Genomic DNA, 18,635 nt, shown 5'->3' on the forward strand with positions numbered 1-18,635 from the left:
ACTCGTTTTGTACGCCTTCAGAGAAATAGTCAACCCCTATTGTAGAAAATCTTGTCGTTCTTTTTCGAGGTCAAACATATTCGACCTTCAATCATCATTCAGTTCTCTCAAGAAAATTGTGTAAAGAAACTGAATTTCATCAAGTACAATCTCTTTGTCCTTCATTTGTCAAAGTCGCTTTCTTAGCCCCATAGTCAGCCGGCTTTTTCCAAAGCTTAGCATGAGGTATTATGGCCCTTTCCAAATTAAAGACAAGATAAATGATGTCTCCTTTAGACTCAAGCTGCCCGATACTTGGAAGATTCACAATGCATTCCATGTGAGTCTCTTGGAACCTTTTAAAGGTGATGTGTCAGTTGTTGGGGAGCCTGATGAGCAACCCGAAGGGGAGGAAAGCGAGGAGATACTCGTTCCAAAACAAATTTTGGCACACAAGGAAAGAAAGGTGAAAGGTAAAGTGATTAGGCAGTTCTTGGTCAAATTCAAGAACTATCCCGCATTGGATGCGAAGGGATGGAGGAAAAGGACCTAGCAGATACTCCTTAGATTTTGGAACTTTACCTTGAAGCATTCGGTTTAGCATAGTCTACTCCGATAGAACCCCGAATTCAGCAAGAGTGAATCTAGTGCAGCTGGTTTGCACAAGAGGGGAGTCACTTCGCTCCTTTGTCAACGGATTACCTTGATTTTGAATAAAGTCACTGATGTCCACTTTGGGTTTCAGGGATACTAATGGGCTGACCAGTATTCTGTTGTATGACTTTATGACACGGAATTCCCGAAAAAGAATATGATTGATTTGTACTTGACTTGTTTGAGTGCAGGAACTGAAAGACGAAATGACTGCAGCATTTCGGTCTCATAAATCTGTATAGACATGATCGCAATAAGGATTAGTTAATCGCGGATGAGTGAGGTCCGGAATGGATCTAGATGCGATTACTAAATATGTTGCGCATGGTCATGGTCTGAGATTTGGAAAGAACTTTTTTGTAATTTGTCATGTGATGTCTTGTGATGTCGAGTGATGTCCTGTCGATTTGTACAAGTGCTAGATGTGTCGTGTCTAGTGCGTGGGTACTATCAGTCAGTGAAGAGTGGTAGGGGAAACAATATCTCAGCCTCCTTGGCATAGGCTATGTAGCAAAGATGTCTTTTACTAAGGATAATCATATCATACACAAAAGCCTCTGCCAAGTCTCAAGAAGGTAATTGGTGTAAAGTCGATTTTCAAAGTCAAGTTTTACTCCGTTTCATCTAAAGGTTCTTTAGACAAGTCATTATCCATAGTGTCACAAACGGGAGCGCATAACAATATAAAATATACTCGGATAAATAGAATTTATCACTTAATACTGAAGCCAAAGGATATAGAGAGAAATAAATAGAGAGAGAGAGAGAGAGAAGATCGACACAGTACTAGGGACCAGAAGATGGACTGGTCCCCCCCCTTAAAGAGTATTCTTTATTAGGGAGAATCTTTTTACAAGCACAAGAACGGGAGAAAACCCATCCGTTCTAAATCTCTGACTCGATGGTCGTTCCTTCCCGTAAGGGAAATCCGAGAGACAAGCTCTCAATCCTTTTTCCGTCTGTACTCGGAGGTGAGACTCCGCAGACAATTTCCGAATTCCGTTTCCGGAATTCCCAAGCGTAGGCCGAAGCCTTCTCGCTTCTCCTTCGCGATGAAGTACCTGCAAACACACACGCAAACACACGACAACAATTCGTATGGTGAATCCACAATAGGTACCTATCGCTCTTGCGCGAGAAAAGTGACTTCTGTGCTTCGTAGTCTCGCGATCTCTCACATCTTCTGGCGGCAGAGTCTTCTCTTGCTGGCACTGGCAACCCCATTCAGTGAGGGCATGTGGTGCTTTTATAGCTCCTTCACCACGGCACGAATAGCTGCTCGCGGAGAGATCACGGCCGGTTTTTTTTTTTTTTTTTTTTTTTGCTGTTTGATCCGAAATAGGGAGAGAGAATTCGCTTGCTGGTTTTGTTGCTTTATTTTCTAAGTGTCTGCCCACTTATTAAGTGGACGGTCGGCATATTTTTAAAATTGGTCTGAACCTGCCCAAAACCTCAATAAAACCTTATAAGTTAAAAACAATGCTTTCACAACACTTCCCAGGCGTCCCTGGATGCAACCACCTGCACGAATGCAATGCAAACATAGATTCCTCGCGGGAAAGCGTTTGCTCTTCCCGGAAAACTCGTTAAAATATTCCGCTTTTTAAGAAAAGCTTCTCAGAACCCATCTTTATTCTTGTGCTTGCATCTTTATGCGTATTCCTCTTTTCCAGTTCGGATTTCCTCTCGACTATGGATATCCCCTTTCCAATGCACCCGTCACCCACCTTGTGACGCATCAGGAATACCCATCACCTAGTCCTTTCCTACCGAACTTACGGTACAATCCCCTTCACGATCCTCTATGTCACCCATCCTATGACGCATCAGAGATGTCCGTTCCCGGGTGGTCGGATACTTCTTTCCGATGCTCCCTGTCACCCATTCGATGTGACGCATCAGAAGTACCCGTTCCTGGTGGCCTTACAGATATTCCCATTCACAGTGCTCCCGTCATTACTTTGAATGACGCACTAGGAATACTCTGTACTCAGATGTCTCCAGTGAGAAAAACCCTCTCACTTAAAATTCCAATAATTCATTTAGAATTAGTTTCTTGGTGTTCCAAGTGAGAAAACCCTCTCACTTATAAATCCAATAATTCATTTAGAATTATTTTTCTGTTAGATAAAGCCAATTTAGCAACATCCCTCTCACTTATAAACAGTTGTCCTCAACTGTAGAGGTCCAACTGAACTGCCGAGGAGAAACTGGAAAGATTCCAAATCTTGCTCTATGGTGAGTTGAGCTAGTCCTTTCTCAAAAGAGAACTTAAAAATTAAACTAAACAGAAATTCAAAAATTCAATAATTCAATACTTACCTTACCGGTTCATGTCCTTCCTCTAGTACCTCGAGGATATCCTTCACCATTCATTAAACTTACGAGCCATGTAAGAACTCGTCATTCGCGTCTTTCCAAGAATCTGTTAACTCAATTCCACCTTCTCAATCCCGAGAAGAATAATCCTCCTAGAAATCAATCTAGGTATCTATCCTTGCGCATAATCCTGCGCTGTTAGTCTAGAGGGTATTAAACCTCTTGTGTCCTCCCACATAGGGAATGCTCAAGTCATAGAGCATTAAGCTCGATGTCTTTCTTTCACAAACAAAGTTTGCGATCACCTTAAAGAAGGGTCTTGTTTCGGGCTGTCGCTCAACGTAGGCGGACGGTTCCAATCTGAAGATTCTTTGTGCACGGCGGCACTTCCTTCCAATCTTTTCCTCCTGCAAGTTATTACCACTAGCAGTGATTTCCCGACGCCCATTAGCGTCTCTTCCTTACAAAATCATAAAAAATGATTCACCTTGCGAGCATCAATGACGATTTGCAAAATCTCAGGCAGATAGGATTCTAGCCATAGCATTTTGTGAACGTACGTTCAAACCTAGTTCACAATAGAGCGAACCCTCTTTGATTCTCAGGGATGTTCTCCCATATGTAATTCTTACCATTTTGAAACGGTTGGCGAATTATATTCTTACGAACAGAATAGTTCGAATTTATTCCAGCAGCGTGTAAATGCTACTTGACCCGCTCATGGAGAAACATATACCGCAACCAAAAGTTGCTCTGTAATGGTAAAAGCACATAGCGTACTCAAATGATCAACCAACATCAGAAAACCTCTTCTCCGTAGAGAAACTCGAATTCCTTCTACCGAACACATCTCAAATAGAGATTCTCGTGTTAGAATATCCTTGCGCGCAAAAAGGCGCTCAAGAGAGTATAACAAACTCCCGTCCAGTTCCTGAAAAGGAAGTTGGTTCATTTCATTCCGTTTAGCAGAAAAAAATTCGATTGGTAGATGACCCACCTTAGCATAGGTCTGCATCTTCGTGTGTTATCCATGTACCCAAAGGTGTACATAAGTTTCAATGAGCCTGGGAAATTACCTTCCCTTCGTAAGATCCTTAGAGCGAAGACGCTCAACTTGACGATCCCTTGGCTTGATCTTAGAGCAAAACCCGCTCATCAAATAATCTAGGATTTCAACCCTTGGATTCCTCGAGCACAGGTCGTAGTCATCGCTTCTTCCTCCCCTCGTAAAGAGAGTGTTCATTCACTTGTGCGAAAAGCACTACCATATCTTCCCTTCCCGGGTAGAGGGTGTGGGCTTAAAGAGTATTCAAGCTTAATGAAAGCTTTTCTCTGCTGAAAAAGCTCAGAATGGTTCCTTCATAATTTTCCTACCCACGGTAGCAGGTAATCTATTCGAGAATTACCGGATACCAAATCAGTAGTTGACCTTCCGGCTAGTTGAGCAAACCAATTCATCTTAGAAAACAATGTTTCAAATTGATCCTACTCTCATAAACACTCGAGAGTGAGTAGTCCTGGTCAGACATAACCATACCTCGTGCAAAAGAGCAAACAAGCACCATGCACTTTATTATTTCCTCAAAGATGTAACTTTGATCAAAGACCTGCCCTCTCACTTAGAGTTTGAGGGTCTTCTATTCAAGAATTCAGGAGTTAGATTGAATTCCCTTACTCCAAACTTTCTCCGAATAGCAATGTATCCTTTGAGGAGAGGTAACAAAAATTCCTTGTCTCTGCGTTCAATGGTTCTCGTCCCACTGCGGGGATTGTATTCTATGTACACTAAGGTGTACACTTTCAGCTTTTATTGCTGACTCCACTATCTGCTGCAAAGTATCTTGCAGATGCGTTTACAAAATTCGGGCAAAAGTCCTTTGTTGAATATGTTCATCTTTCCTTCCTTAGAGAGGATCAAGAATGGAGCTACCTTGGCAAGAGTGAACCACTGCTTGCTTTGACTCGCTCGTGTTCCTATTGGGCAAACTGATCCCAATCTTCTTAGATGCCTTCCTCAAAGTGTAGAGGAAAAAACTTTTGTCCGAAAATTCAGCCTTGAATTGAATCCAAGTCTTGTTGTAAGTTCCTTGCAGAGCTTTGGTATACCACTAAGTACTTGCAATCCCCTTGAGGTCAATACCTCACCTTCGATGCTTCTCAGATATTGCAGTTTGCAAAGGCAACTTCAAACTGTCGAATAAAAGCAGTAGCTTTCAGGACATCTTCCCTTCCATCAAAAGTATCAAACTTCACTGGAGTGTTCTTAGGTCTAAAGACCTTCTTCATATCCTTCCCGAAATAACGGGATTTCTTGGCTATGGTTATGGTTTGATGTTCATGGATATTTTCTGGATTCTGAAGGATCTTGAGAATTCTCCTCCTTGGATACTCTAGGTTCTTGAGCATCATGCTCTTGTCGCCTTCTCAGAGAATCCCAAGTCTTGTGTCGACTTCTTGCAGAGAGAAATTTTTTTTCCAACTCTGCGAGCTTTTCCTGCAGGACTTAGGTTTCCGCCTGCTTACTTCTCTCTTGGCTTGTCATGGCTTCTTCCCGTATCTTCCCAGAGTCGTCCTCCTTTACAGAGAAAGAGAGGAGACCATGCTCTGATACCACTGTCACAAACGGGAGCGCATAACAATATAAAATATACTCGGATAAATAGAATTTATCACTTAATATTGAAGCCAAAGGATATAGAGGGAAATAAATAGAGAGAGAGAGAGAGAGAAGATCGACACAGTACTAGGGACCAGAAGATGGGCTGGTCCCCCCCCTTAAAGAGTATTCTTTATTAGGGAGAATCGTTTTACAAGCACAAGAACCGGAGAAAACCCCTCCGTTCTAAATCTCTGACTCGATGGTCATTCCTTCCCGTAAGGGAAATCTGAGAGACAAGCTCTCAATCCTTTTTCCATCTGTACTCGGAGGTGAGACTCCGCAAACAATTTCCGAATTCCGTTTCCGGAATTCCCAAGCGTAGGCCGAAGCCTTCTTCGCGATGAAGTACCTGCAAACACACACGCAAACACACGACAACAATTCGTATGGCGAATCCACAATAGGTACCTGTCGCTCTTGCGCGAGAAAAGCGACTTCCGTGCTTCGTAGTCTCGCGATCTCTCACATCTTCTGGCGGCAGAGTCTTCTCTTGCTGACACTGGCAACCCCCTTCAATGAGGGCCTGTGGTGCTTTTATAGCTCCTTCACCACGGCACGAATAGCTGCTCACGGAGAGATCGCGACCGTTTTTTTTTTTTTATCCGTTCGACCCGAAATAGGGAGAGAGAATTCACTGGCTAGGTTTTGTTGCTTTATTTTCTAAGTGTCAGCCCACTTATTAAGTGGACGGTCGGCATATTTTTAAAATTGGTCTGAACCTGTCCAAAAACTCAATAAAACCTTATAAGTTAAAAACAATGCTTTCACAGCACTTCCCAGGCGTCCCTGGATGCAACCGCCTGCACGAATGCAATGCAAACATAGATTCCTCGCGGGAAAGCGTTTGCTCTTCCCGGAAAACTCGTTAAAATATTCCGCTTTTTAAGAAAAGCTTCTCAGAAGCCATCTTTATTCTTGTGCTTGCGTCTTTACGCGTATTCCTCTTTTCCAGTTCGGATTTCCTCTCGACTATGGATATCCCCTTTCCGATGCACCCGTCACCCACCTTGTGACGCATCAGGAATACCCATCACCTAGTCCTTTCCTACCGAACTTACGGTACAATCCCCTTCACGATGCTCTATGTCACCCATCCTATGACGCATCAGAGATGTTCGTTCCCGGCTGGTCGGATACTTCTTTCCGATGCTCCCTGTCACCCATCCAATGTGACGCATCAGAAGTACCCGTTCCTGGTGGCCTTACAGATATTCCCGTTCACAGTGCTCCCGTCATTACTTTGAATGACGCACTAGGAATACTCTGTACTCGGATGTCTCCAGTGAGAAAAACCCTCTCACTTAAAATTCCAATAATTCATTTAGAATTAGTTTCTTGGTGTTCCAAGCGAGAAAACCCTCTCACTTATAAATCCAATAATTCATTTAGAATTATTTTTATGTTAGATAAAGCCAATTTAGCAACACATAGAAAGAAGGTGAAGACTTTGGAAGACCTTTTCTCCCATCACATGATTTGCCACTGTCTCATGAAAGAGTTTTTGGGCAATGGAATTCAAGATAGCAAATTATCTCACTTTACCAACGGCCTCAAAATTTCAGTTTTTTTTCTAGAAACTCATCACAGATGGCTTGTTTATCAGCCATAAGTGAATTTTTCTTTCTTGAATGGTGATTTACAAGACAAAGCATATGAAAAGGAACCTTCCTGGCATTTGGATAGGCATCGATATTCCTGAAAACTTGTATTCACAAAATGTTTTTGTGACACTTGTAATAGTTCTACTAAGACAGTTTATGGCCTCTGTCTGTTTTGCAGGCGTAATCGAGGGCGATTACAATTCTTTCAAGAGAGGGGTATGTCACAAACTAATGATGTGGCAGTGCCCGGACACACACTGCAAAAAGTGATGACGTGGCAACCAGTACGGGCGTCCACATTTCACGCTGACCGGTTGACGTGGCAGTGTGTACGGAGTCCTGGAAAGCGCTAGCTGTACGAACTGTCGTAAAACACGCTGGCTGCTGACGTGTCAAAACTGTACGAAATTCGTGATTTTTGCTCCTACTTTTGGCAGCACTGGCTTTTGGAGTTAACTGCTTTTGATTTACTGCTTTTGGGGGCTCTGCTTTTGGCATCCCTTTGTAACTTATAAATTGACCCAAGGAGGCTCACTCTGCAAAGCATCTCGATGCAGAGTCTGAGAGCGAGCACCCGGAGAAAGTTGTATTTTGCTCAAAGATTAATATAAAAAGAAATACCGAAAGGGGCGCCAGTCTTTGGGGCCAATACCTCTGGGCACGGAACTAGGCCGGGCCGTGTCACCTCTCTTTTGATTCTGTAGTGTTTTGAAGTGAATCTCTCATGTGTCGCGGTAGAATCTTGACTTGGCGTGTCCAAGTTTGTTACAACTGAACTGAGTGAGAAGAGAGAGAGAGAGAGAGAGAGAGAGAGAGAGAGAGAGAGAGAGAGAAGGGGGGGGGACAGAGAGAGAGAGATGACACGCGACACGGAGTGGCAGAATTTCACCCCAGAGAGTATTGGCCCCAAACCTTGGCGCCCCTTTCGGTATTTCTTTATATTGCATCAACACAGTACAAGCTGGTACTCCACGCTCTGTACCTTCATCCAGAAGCATGCCAAAGAATGATCCCATGGCCTCATATTTAAAGGCCCTAGGCCCAAAAGCTGTTTACATGAAAAGCCTTAAACTCAAAAGCATCTGGTGCAAAAGCATCTTGTCCAAAAGATGCCAACGAAAATTACGAAAATCCATACAATGCCACGTCAGCACCCCTCATATTTAAAGGCCCTAGGCCGCCCAAAAGCAGTTTACATGAAAAGCCTTAAACTCAAAAGCATCTCGTGCAAAAGCATCTTGTCATAATAATCAATATCTAATTCTCCTAAATGATTTTCTCATATCAAACTGATCATTTAATGTGGGGAAGTGCCCAGGGAGAAAAAGCTAGAATATTGGTTAAGCTAGCAGACCGGCCACAGTAGGGATCCAAAGGAGGGAAAATAGGGATCCAAAGGGGGGGCCATCTGCAAAAGAGACATGTGCAACAATGGGCTAAAAAGACCCTAAGGTTCAGCCCATTAAGACTTCCAAAATGCTAAGGTTCCAAAATTCAAAGGTTGTGTCCAAAGGTCAACCCTAGGGAAAATTGGATGCTTTGTGTGTGCCCTAAAAGTCTTTGCACATCCCTACATGGGAGGAGGCGAGCCCTAAAGGTAGGGGATGAGAGAGAAAGCCACACACACACACACAGGCTCCCTTTACACAAAGGGAATGAGGGACACATGTCAGCTCCCTAGGCCAGATGCCCACAAGGTGTGCCCAATTCCTATTGGAAGACCCTTGAAGTGGACCAATGAGAATTAAGCTAGAGTAAATGTAGTTTAATTAATTTAAAAACATTTAATAAAAGAAACCAATGAGAATTAAGTCTCCTAGAAGACTATTGGGCAGTCTCCCAAAGGGTCCAATGAGCATTCAGAAGCCCCATGGCTTGCCTGATTTCTATTGGCCAGGAGGCAAAGGGGTCCAATGAGATTTTAGTTTAATTATGTAATTACCTAAAGCTCTCACAAAAGGGGAAAGGGGGACACATGTCAGAAGGCTATCACTTATGCTGCTTAATACCCATTGGCTTGACTTGGGGAGGTCCAATGAGGCAAAAGCCAGACCAAATTAGCAACAAGGGCTCGCCCAAGAGAGAGAGGGGGCTGATTTTTGCTTGGCATTGACACACACACACACTCACACTTGACCATGTGTGAAGGAAGAATACTCTATCTCCTCCCAAGCTTTAATGGAGAGCTCATCACCTACTCCAAGTTTGTGAGATAGAAGCCTACATCAACACTCTCTTGGCATGTGGATGCAAATCCAACCAAGAGCCAAGCTACAATGCATGCTCATCTTCTCTACCAAGCTAATTACTAAGCTAAGCTATGCTAATATGAGTGATTATGTGAGGAGATGTACATCTTTCTCGTAAGATACTCCTTCTTCCTCTCAATCTACTCTCATACCCTGCTAGCTCTCACCATCTTCGAAGGTGTGTGAGGTCTTGGGTCTAAGAACGGGGATAATTCAAGTTGTGTTTGATTAAGTGTTTTGCTTGGTGTATGAAGCTTCCATCTTCATTGCACTAGCTAGTATTGAAGGAACACAAAGAATTGTATTGTACAATGTCTCTCTTGATGGGAGAAACCATAATACAAAGCCTTTTGGAGGGGGGACCGGCTCCATGCAAATCTGGTCCTCAACTGTTGTCAATAGCTTAATTTCTCTCTCTTTTGAAAGTATTGTTGATGCTATCTAACTAGGTGTTATGCTTTTTGTTGCTCTCTCCACCCAAGCACTCTTGTAATTCTCATTAGGAATCTATTCTAATGAAATGCCCACTATGTTCATGCTAATTTCCGCTACACATAAGTTATTAGGCCAATAAATGTTACAAATCTTGTCCAAAAGCTGTCTGTGCAAATTACGGAAATTCGTACAGTGCCATGTCAACAACAGACAAGGCAAATCACGAAAATCCGTACAATCTGCCACGTCTGCAGTCAACGTGAAGTGCGGGATTCCGTACAGTCTGCCATGTCAGCAAGCCAGCACGAAATCCAGAATTCCCTACAGTTTGCCACATCATCTTCTTCCGCTTAGGGTTTAGGCCCCTCGTCCGGTAGCTCCGTTCTTCAATGACTTGACATGTCAACAGTTTGTGACAATTCACCAGTGTTTTTTCGGCCTATGCCTGGATCAGACTGGTGACTACAACCGAACCCTAGTGTTAGTAGATTTCAGCCCAAACACAGCGTTTTCAGAATCCAGTCGTCGTGCTCATTAGCATCTTCAGATGCCCACAATCAGCACCCTTGACATCATCAAGTTGCACATCCAAGTCAAGTGCACTAGCGTTTTGCATTTTCATCCCTTAGCCTCTCAAAACCAAGCATCTACCGCAAGATCCCATCAGCATCTTAGCATCTATGTCCATTGTATCAGCATTTGTGCAATCTAAAGCAAATAGAGAGGGGGCCCCTTGGAGGGAGTTTGGGACCCCTTCTTGTATTAGTCTTCTTGGCCTTTCTATCACTCACATAATCTCTCTCTTTGTCTATTGCACAATCTCTCATGAATTAAAAGGAACCTTGTGTACGTATTGAGCACTCATCCTGAGTTATCACCTACAATCAATTCCACTGCCTGTATTCTTTTGCAGCAAGATTTTCTTTTATTATTTATATTGTCATGTAATACCTTTTGGGATATTCATACTCTAATACCAAAGCCTGTATATTTCTATGATTTCATCCCATTTTGATGTATAAAATCTTTAAGAATCATTCAGGGAAAACTTGTTAAGGCCCGCTGTCCTCAAAGAGACACTCAAGCCATACAGGTGGCTCCCTCCACAAGCATGTTATTCTTGCTAATTTACGCAGTTCAATATGAAAATGTTTGTGATTCACTAACAAAAACACAGCTCAAACAAATTTTATCAGTAAGTAGCTTACTTGATTTGAGAAAGCATAGGCCAGGGCACGCTCTCGCTTGATTGAAGCCTCTTCTTTCTGTTGTGCTCTAGCTTGAATCTCTTCAACTGATCCGATTGCATGACACCAATCCTACGGAAAACAAGACTCTGAATGATGAGGATACCATGTTATGCACGCAAACAGGATGAGGCAATATGTAAACAGATTGGACTACACTTTCTAAAACCTAAAAGTCAAGACTCCAACAACTCGATGGTGTATTTAATGTAATATTCGTAAAGCTAGAATACATGTGCTTATATATGATCTAGAAAACAAAAAGCCTTTCAGTTCTGCCTGTCTCTGAGCAACTTACTTCAAGAGACAAATTCATTTGATGCTTGAAAATGAGCTGCAATCCCCATGAAACCAAAGGCGCCATAGACTGCTGATCCCTATGATAATTGCAGAATACAAGGTTGTGATTGAAGTTTGACCTAGGCCCTTGTAGAGTAAAGATAGTGATCGACGGCAACAAGGTTACTCTACTCCTTAGCAAAGGCAACAGCTTTTTAAAGTTTCCAGAGGTACCTTGTAGCACCACAACAATACCTAAGTTGTGTGTAATTGAGAACAATGACCAAGTGTACTTTTTCTCACACTGTTTCTTCTCAGCAGCAAATGCGCTACAACAATCCTCATTGTTAAAAAAGGATTTTAAGAAGCAAAGAACGGGATTTCCCAAAGGCCAATATTCCTGAGAGAATCTCCCTACATAGTCTCATAAAAGGTTGTAATCTACTCTTTTCCGAGTGACTATTAGGCAAGAGCACATTGCACATGCGAGCCTCGCCGTCACTTCAATAATTCGGAGCTGAACCCAAGAGTGTCAAAGCTTCATAACAAAAATTAGTACCAAAAAATTCCTTCAAAACTCTGCTTGACCTGTTTCAACTTCATAACCAAGAGGCAGTTTCAAAAAGTAATTGAGCGAAGAGCTCAAATTCCCCTCATAGAAATTCCACTCAACACCTAGCTTATTCCACGCAAAGGTGTATATTTCTTGATTTTTCCCTTTGTGTATTTGAAATCCTGCTTTCGAAAATACCAAAGCCTCTCAACTTTGTGCTCTATTATTGGGTCCAAGCATGGTCAGATAAGCCTTAACTCATACCAGATGTCCATCTCTTCTTAAATTGTTAAAAGGAATAATTACACAAACTCAGCGAAAAATTTTCCAGAAACTGTTCTTTTCTTCTTAGTCTACTTATTTCAAAAAACCCAAAAGAAAAAGGCAATTAAAAAAGTTTCTCATGGGGTCAATGTAAAGATGTCTAAATACCTCAATTTCAGCTTGTTGAGAATCTGCTGTATTGCTTGATATCTTTTGTGGTACTCCTTGACCAGCTTTGGCTTTTAATGAGCGATGTGCACGGATTCGTGCCTGCATTCTTACAAACGTTTGGATAGAACGCAGACTTCCGATTGATTTATTTTGGGCATTATGCCCATTAATAGCTGCCTGTAGCCTGACAAGGCCCTTCAAAGCACAAAGTGCTCTCCTTGCCTATTCACAACCATCATCAACAATATTTTTAGTACCATTCCTCAGTTTAACTTCTTATACTAAAGGGTGGATGGAGCTTTTGCAAAATGAACCAGAAAGAACAGACTCAGATAACATCCTCAAGATGACTTGCATTTATCCTCATTTTATGATGTAAGACTTGTACAACTAACCTACTTGAAGATATATATGCATACATACCACTCAGAGAGACTACTGAATCAGATTTGACCATTAAATTTGTTGTTAAGAAGAACCAACTTACTAATATAGAACCAAAACCTGGTGGCATTGAGATTTATCTGGAAGAAAACAACAACTTGTCGCATGCTTACTACCTCGTGCTATCAATAGGACAGCATTATAATGATTGATGATACATAGTGAAGTCCATTTTTTAAGCGTTTATAGATAGTCAGGGCTAAAAAGAAAAAAGAAAACTTCGAGAATGGATACAAGCAAAGAAATCCCATACTCACAGTTGCAATCAAGAAAGTTGAACAACAGGATTATAATAACGAACAGAAGCATGTGGGTACAATACACAAGCTACCCTTGAGCAAAGAGAATAGACTTATGTAAAGGACAAGAATATTCTCATACACCAGCAAGATCGTGAAACAGGACACAAGGCAAATTGAACTAACCAAGAACGCACGAAAGGCGGTTTGAATGCGAATAGCAGCCCACTCTTCTCGTTCAGCCTGGCTTAACACAACTTCTTCCACGTCGTCATCATCGTCACCTCCAAGTATTGAGCCTTTATCAATAACACGACAAGAGTTCAACAGGTTCCATCGGCTAGATTTCTTATGAAGGGTTACCTCCTGTTCCAACAAGAATCACACCATAAAATCTAACTGTAGCAGCTTGTCATGTGATTCATCACAAATATAGACAGTACGTGCCATTCAAGACAATTACAATGAACATAATACATAGCTGTTCTCATAGAAATGTACATTATTGATTACATATATCCAACCCGCTAAAGATGAAGCGAACATTTCACATTGTACTCGAGGAACACAGGAGCATGTGCACACATTGCTGCAACGAATAACAAAAGACTTTAGAGAGAGCACATAAGCCTCACAAACTTACACTGTTCGCAGTCTTTGATGGAGGTGATAACTTGATCCTTATGATCGTTTTAAACCACTTTTTGGAGGCACCCATCTAGCTTAGATGTTGCATTGAAGGGGAGAAAAAGCCCTATCACCAACAGTCCACCCTTCGACCAAATATTTGGGAGCACATGCCTTTATGAACTGTTCTAATAAGCTTGTAGAACTCTAGTAAAGGTAAAATAAAAAACTCAAATTAGCTTCGCATGTGTGTGATGCGCACACACTTTCCTATAAGGAGAAAGCATCACTCTGATCACTATGTCTGATCATTAGGGAGTGGTCCGAAGAAGAGGTAAGAGTCCATTGAGATATACACAAATTGTGCCTTCCTATTGTACATCCACAAGCACAAATTGGTATAATAAGATTATATAGATTGATGCAATGAACAGGCATAGAAGGCATGCTTGCTATGCTAATACAATAATTGAGACAAAAGTGTATGCGTATACACGAATCAGACCCAACATGCAATCATTAAAAGGTGTCCACAAATTTGCGCACTGGATGGCCTTGCAAAGAACATGGTGATAGAATCATTGCATTTGTGAAATGCACAAGGAAAAATAAGGAGTCAACGAATGTTCTGCAAGTTATACATGAAATATATGCAATTTTTGGCCCTAGGTTGCAATCACAATTATACTTTTTCTGTATAGATTGTAGTTTATAGTGGTATTCTTACAATTTTCGCTGAATGATTATGCCTGACATCAAGTTCCTTGCATGGTCTTCTTGCCTGGAAAAGCAGAAGCCCAATTGGATTGATGCGCTATCTCAAAGATCTCAGCAAAGAGCGTGCTGACTTATGCAGGATTCGTTTGAGTACGGTGCATAGGAGACAGAAATGAACATGGGCAGCGAGCGAGCGAGAGAGAGAGAGAGAGAGAGAGAGAGAGAGAGAGAGCGACCGAGCTTACCTTGAAGTGGGCAGAGGAAAAGCATGGCTTTACTGGGCTTTACTGAGGAACAAGCGAGAGCTTAAAGCGAAAGAGAGGGAGAAGAGGAGGAGGACGGGAGGAGGAGGCGGGGTCCCGGGTGCGGTGGCGCTGGGTTGGTAGAGTGTAGTAGCGCATGTTTCCTCTTTTCTTCCTCTCTCTTTTTTGTGCTTGTGACTCGTGAGTAGTGGTGTCTTGAGAGCGTTCTCTTATGGTGTTGAGGATTTGAGATCTTGTTGACCTTTGATGGCCGCCTTTTTAGCCTCCCATTGGGAGACCCAAATCGTGCCCGTCGTAATAGGAGGGACCGTCCACGGACCAAGACTTTCCCATAGGTGCGTAACCCGTGCGTTTGCGGACGGCCCTCGAAAAATCTTGGAGGTGCCCCATATTGTGCTTAAACTTGCAGACTTCAAAATGTCTGAGGAAATTGTTATTGTGCCCCTTTCAAACTTGTTGTACATGATTATCCCATCTATTCAATATAGGAAAGAGAGAAAGAGAAACAAGCACATAGGCATCATACGCCAGGGCTCCCCCATACAGAGTACTCTCTAAACACGTTTGTAGAGGGCACTCAAAAATGAGTGTGCGCATCATAGCTTTTCCTTAGTTTTATGCCACTCTCATTCACAAACTTTGGTGGTAACATTTAGTGACTGCTACATTTTAGGTAGGGGGTCCCTCAACAACCCCCACATCAAAAGAAATGGCATTTGGATAGGCTACAAGAGGTGAAAAAAAGTCTAGATGCTAGAACTAGAATAAGAATAAAAATAAAGGTGTATAGCAAGTCACGTTTTGAGATATGGGAGGTTGGGTGTCACTTTTTTGGGGGCCCTCCAAAAGGTAATGGGCTATATAATAACTTCTTGAAGGCCCTTTAAAGGGCCTACGGGAGAGCCTTATAAGACCTAATGTTCACTATTGTATGGGACGCCTTCTAGCGAAGCAAGAGAGCCCTTCAAAGTTTATGGGCCCTACAAGTTTATGGGGGAGCCCTCTAAGCCCTTCCTTCTTGGGAGCTCAAGTGATTGTGAGCCACCCCAAGAACCAATCCTCATTTCGGCATATCCTCGAGAAAAACTAATACACAAAAACCACTAATATATAGCTAAGAATCGTGTCTCCTTAGAAATTACACATATTGAAGTGTACTTAAAGCAAAGTGGATTGGACTCTTAGTTAAGTCCCTTTCTCGACAACCTACACTAGGCTTTGGATGATAGATTCCTTCTCACGCTCTACTTCAAAGTCAACAAGGAGACTCAAACATGTAGAGGGCTCCCCCAACAGGCTCTCTAGGTGCACCTTTAAGTCATCCAACCTATAGAGGGCCTCCATTTTAGTAGGTTTATGAGGGAGGGGTTTTGTTCGACTCTCTCTCTCTCTCTCTCTCTCTCTCTCTCTCTCTCTCTCTCTAACTTCCAAGTGTCGTAGACTGACTATCCCAATTCTGTCTTCTGTAACAAGTCTTAAGTTCAAGACTTGACAAATGTCCCATCATTTAGTGCTACTTGTACTCCTCTCTCTCTCTCTCTCTCTCTCTCTCTCTCTCTCTCTCTCTCCAACTTCCAAGTGTCGTAGACTGACTATCCCAATTCTCTCTTCTGTAACAAGTCTTAAGTTCAAGACTTGACAAATGTCCCATCATTTAGTGCTACTTGTGCTCCTCTCTCTCTCTCTCTCTCTCTCTCTCTCTCTCTCTCCAAGTGTGGTAGACTCATTATCCCAATTCCCTCTTTTGTAACAAGTCTTAAGTTCAAGACTTGACAAATGTCCCATCATCTAGTGTTACTTGTGCTCATCTCCCATTCTCTCTCTCTCTCTCTCTCTCTCTCTCTCTCTCACACACACACACACACACACACACACACAGACATGCATGCACCCCGCATATGCACTATTAAGACCCCGATCTTATATACCCATAAGCTTTTTGATGGCAAAGTTTGACCAACAAGAAGTCACTTAAATCGTCTACGCCCTTTAGCTAAAGAGTAAATGAAAAGGGACACACACACGCGTGCGCCCAAGCAAGGGCACAGTCATGCGCATAGGTAGGGCCGGGGGGGGGATTGAGAACGTACAAAATTGAGAGGAGGATGGCCCTAGCCCATATGTACAAGTCAAGTACAAGATGGAAAACAGGATGTATATGAAAGCTCGTTACTAATTTATGTAGACGATATCTTATTAACTCTATTTATGAGGGTGAATGCTAGTGTAGAAATGGCTTTTACAAGAACCAAGGGTTTTTCTTGTTGAAACAAAGCTTATTGTCCCCCCAGACCATAGTTTGAATCCTGAATGCCTTCTTCCAAACTCAAGGATTATGATATTGTTAAGGTTATTATTATGGTTGATCTTCTCTACATAGTCTCTGCGGAATCTCCTTTCTGTGTTTGCTGGTTGATTCTTAAATTTTAACATGGAAGAGCCTTATAATATATTATGGCCATGGGACTTGAATCAAGCTTTGTGTTGAAGAAGGTGACACATTACATAATGCTTCAATCTCAAATGAGGATCATTGTGTGCCTTCCACTTTCTAATGATGCTAATCTTGTGGAAAAGAAACTGCATACCATAATCAAAAGGTAAGATTAGGATAGAGCACCAAATAGCTTAGGTTTATTTCATTGTTAATTATGTTATTCAGCTTGTTAAGACATCACCTTTCATACAAACAAAAAGTTCAAGATTGTTAAGACGTCCATTTAGTAGACTAAAGGCCTTGTTTTCCAAGGCATCCTCCCATTATTCTAAAAAAAGAATTCCCCTTATGGGTAAATTGCTCGTACATAATCAATAAGATGCGATTCCAGATGTCGCATTGCAAAATAGAGGCAGCAGATGATGCTAAACATGTTGAAAATTCTTGAAGGATATGTATTTGAGCAAACCATGTATTGTTTTTTTGTAATGGCTTAAACCTCACTTTGACAGCAATAAAATGTAAGGGTTTAGAGCAAAATATAACATCCACATAATCTTAACTAACCACAAGCCCCTTGGTCATCGAGGTTGCATATTGTGTAGCCACTATGTGTTTCACCTTTGCTTAACAAAAACCAAGCTGAGCCGTTATCCGTAGATAGTGATGTGGGATGCAACATCCTTGCTTAGCTTGGCATATGTAAACATGCAATGTGGAAGGCAACATCCTTGAGGAAACAAGGGTCATCGTCTAGCTATAATGGCCCACAAAAGATGTTGCATGTCTCTTGGTAATCAACTTTGGCATGTGGTACTAATAGAGAAAGTTCAATATGGCCTACATAAGGCTACTAGAAGGAGTTAATAATAAATGGTTTTTTTGTGAGAGAAAACAAGAAAGTGACACTAATTTTTTAAAACATTTGTTATCACAGTAAAATATTATTTTTTTGTAACAATAAACTATTTAGACTACAATATATTCCCAAAACATAAAAAACTATGTTTGAAAAACCACTTGAAAGCATTGTAGCAAATTGAGGAAAAAAAAGGTGGAAGAGGACTAGGAAGATTGTGTGTGACTCAATATTCAATGGCACTCTTTAAGGAGAGAGGTACACAAATGGCAACATCTCTCACAAAGAACTAGAAGCAATATTAACTTTTTTTTTTCCATGTGGCACTAATCCACAAGCTTTATCCAATGGTCCACAATTGCACAAAAATCCAACGTTATACTAAGGACTCCTTATAGTCCAACAATTGCTCTTAAGAATTCAACACTTTACTAAAGCCTTGTGTAGGCCAAATCTATAGATACAGCCAATGTTCAGGAAAGGTTTGCCTCAACTTATCCTTGAGCCAATCAAAAATCAAGTTTAGCCGGTTGCAAACCAACATAAAGGGAAGAAAAACTGGTAAAATATACAAGGAAATAGATAAAAAATCCTCCAAATTTAGAAAATTATACTAGTGTTTTTGGTTGGCATCTGGGC

At 41.7% G+C, this 18,635-nt stretch overlaps 1 protein-coding gene across 3 annotated transcripts in view; it reads right to left on the bottom strand.

Moving 5' to 3' along the window:
• LOC147427076 (protein IQ-DOMAIN 6-like) overlaps positions 1-14,883 on the bottom strand; it is a 61,754-nt gene extending 46,871 nt beyond the window's left edge. The window contains exons 1-6 of one of the 3 annotated variants that reach the window (XM_086499099.1): positions 14,683-14,883; positions 14,448-14,501; positions 13,737-13,927; positions 13,280-13,459; positions 12,408-12,632; positions 11,105-11,215 (exon numbers count right to left, since the gene is read on the bottom strand). In XM_086499099.1, coding sequence (XP_086355225.1) covers positions 11,105-11,215; positions 12,408-12,632; positions 13,280-13,459; positions 13,737-13,811 — 591 coding nt within the window. In that variant the 5' untranslated portion in view covers positions 13,812-13,927; positions 14,448-14,501; positions 14,683-14,883. The remainder of the gene's footprint in view (positions 1-11,104; positions 11,216-12,407; positions 12,633-13,279; positions 13,460-13,736; positions 13,928-14,447; positions 14,502-14,682) is intronic. The other 2 variants (XM_086499101.1, XM_086499100.1) reach the window with 2 other exon arrangements.
• Positions 14,884-18,635: the final 3,752 nt, after the last annotated feature.

The sequence above is a fragment of the Adiantum capillus-veneris genome, chromosome 24, assembly GCF_014529385.1.
Source record: "Adiantum capillus-veneris isolate H3 chromosome 24, ASM1452938v2, whole genome shotgun sequence".
NCBI lineage: Eukaryota > Viridiplantae > Streptophyta > Polypodiopsida > Polypodiales > Pteridaceae > Adiantum > Adiantum capillus-veneris.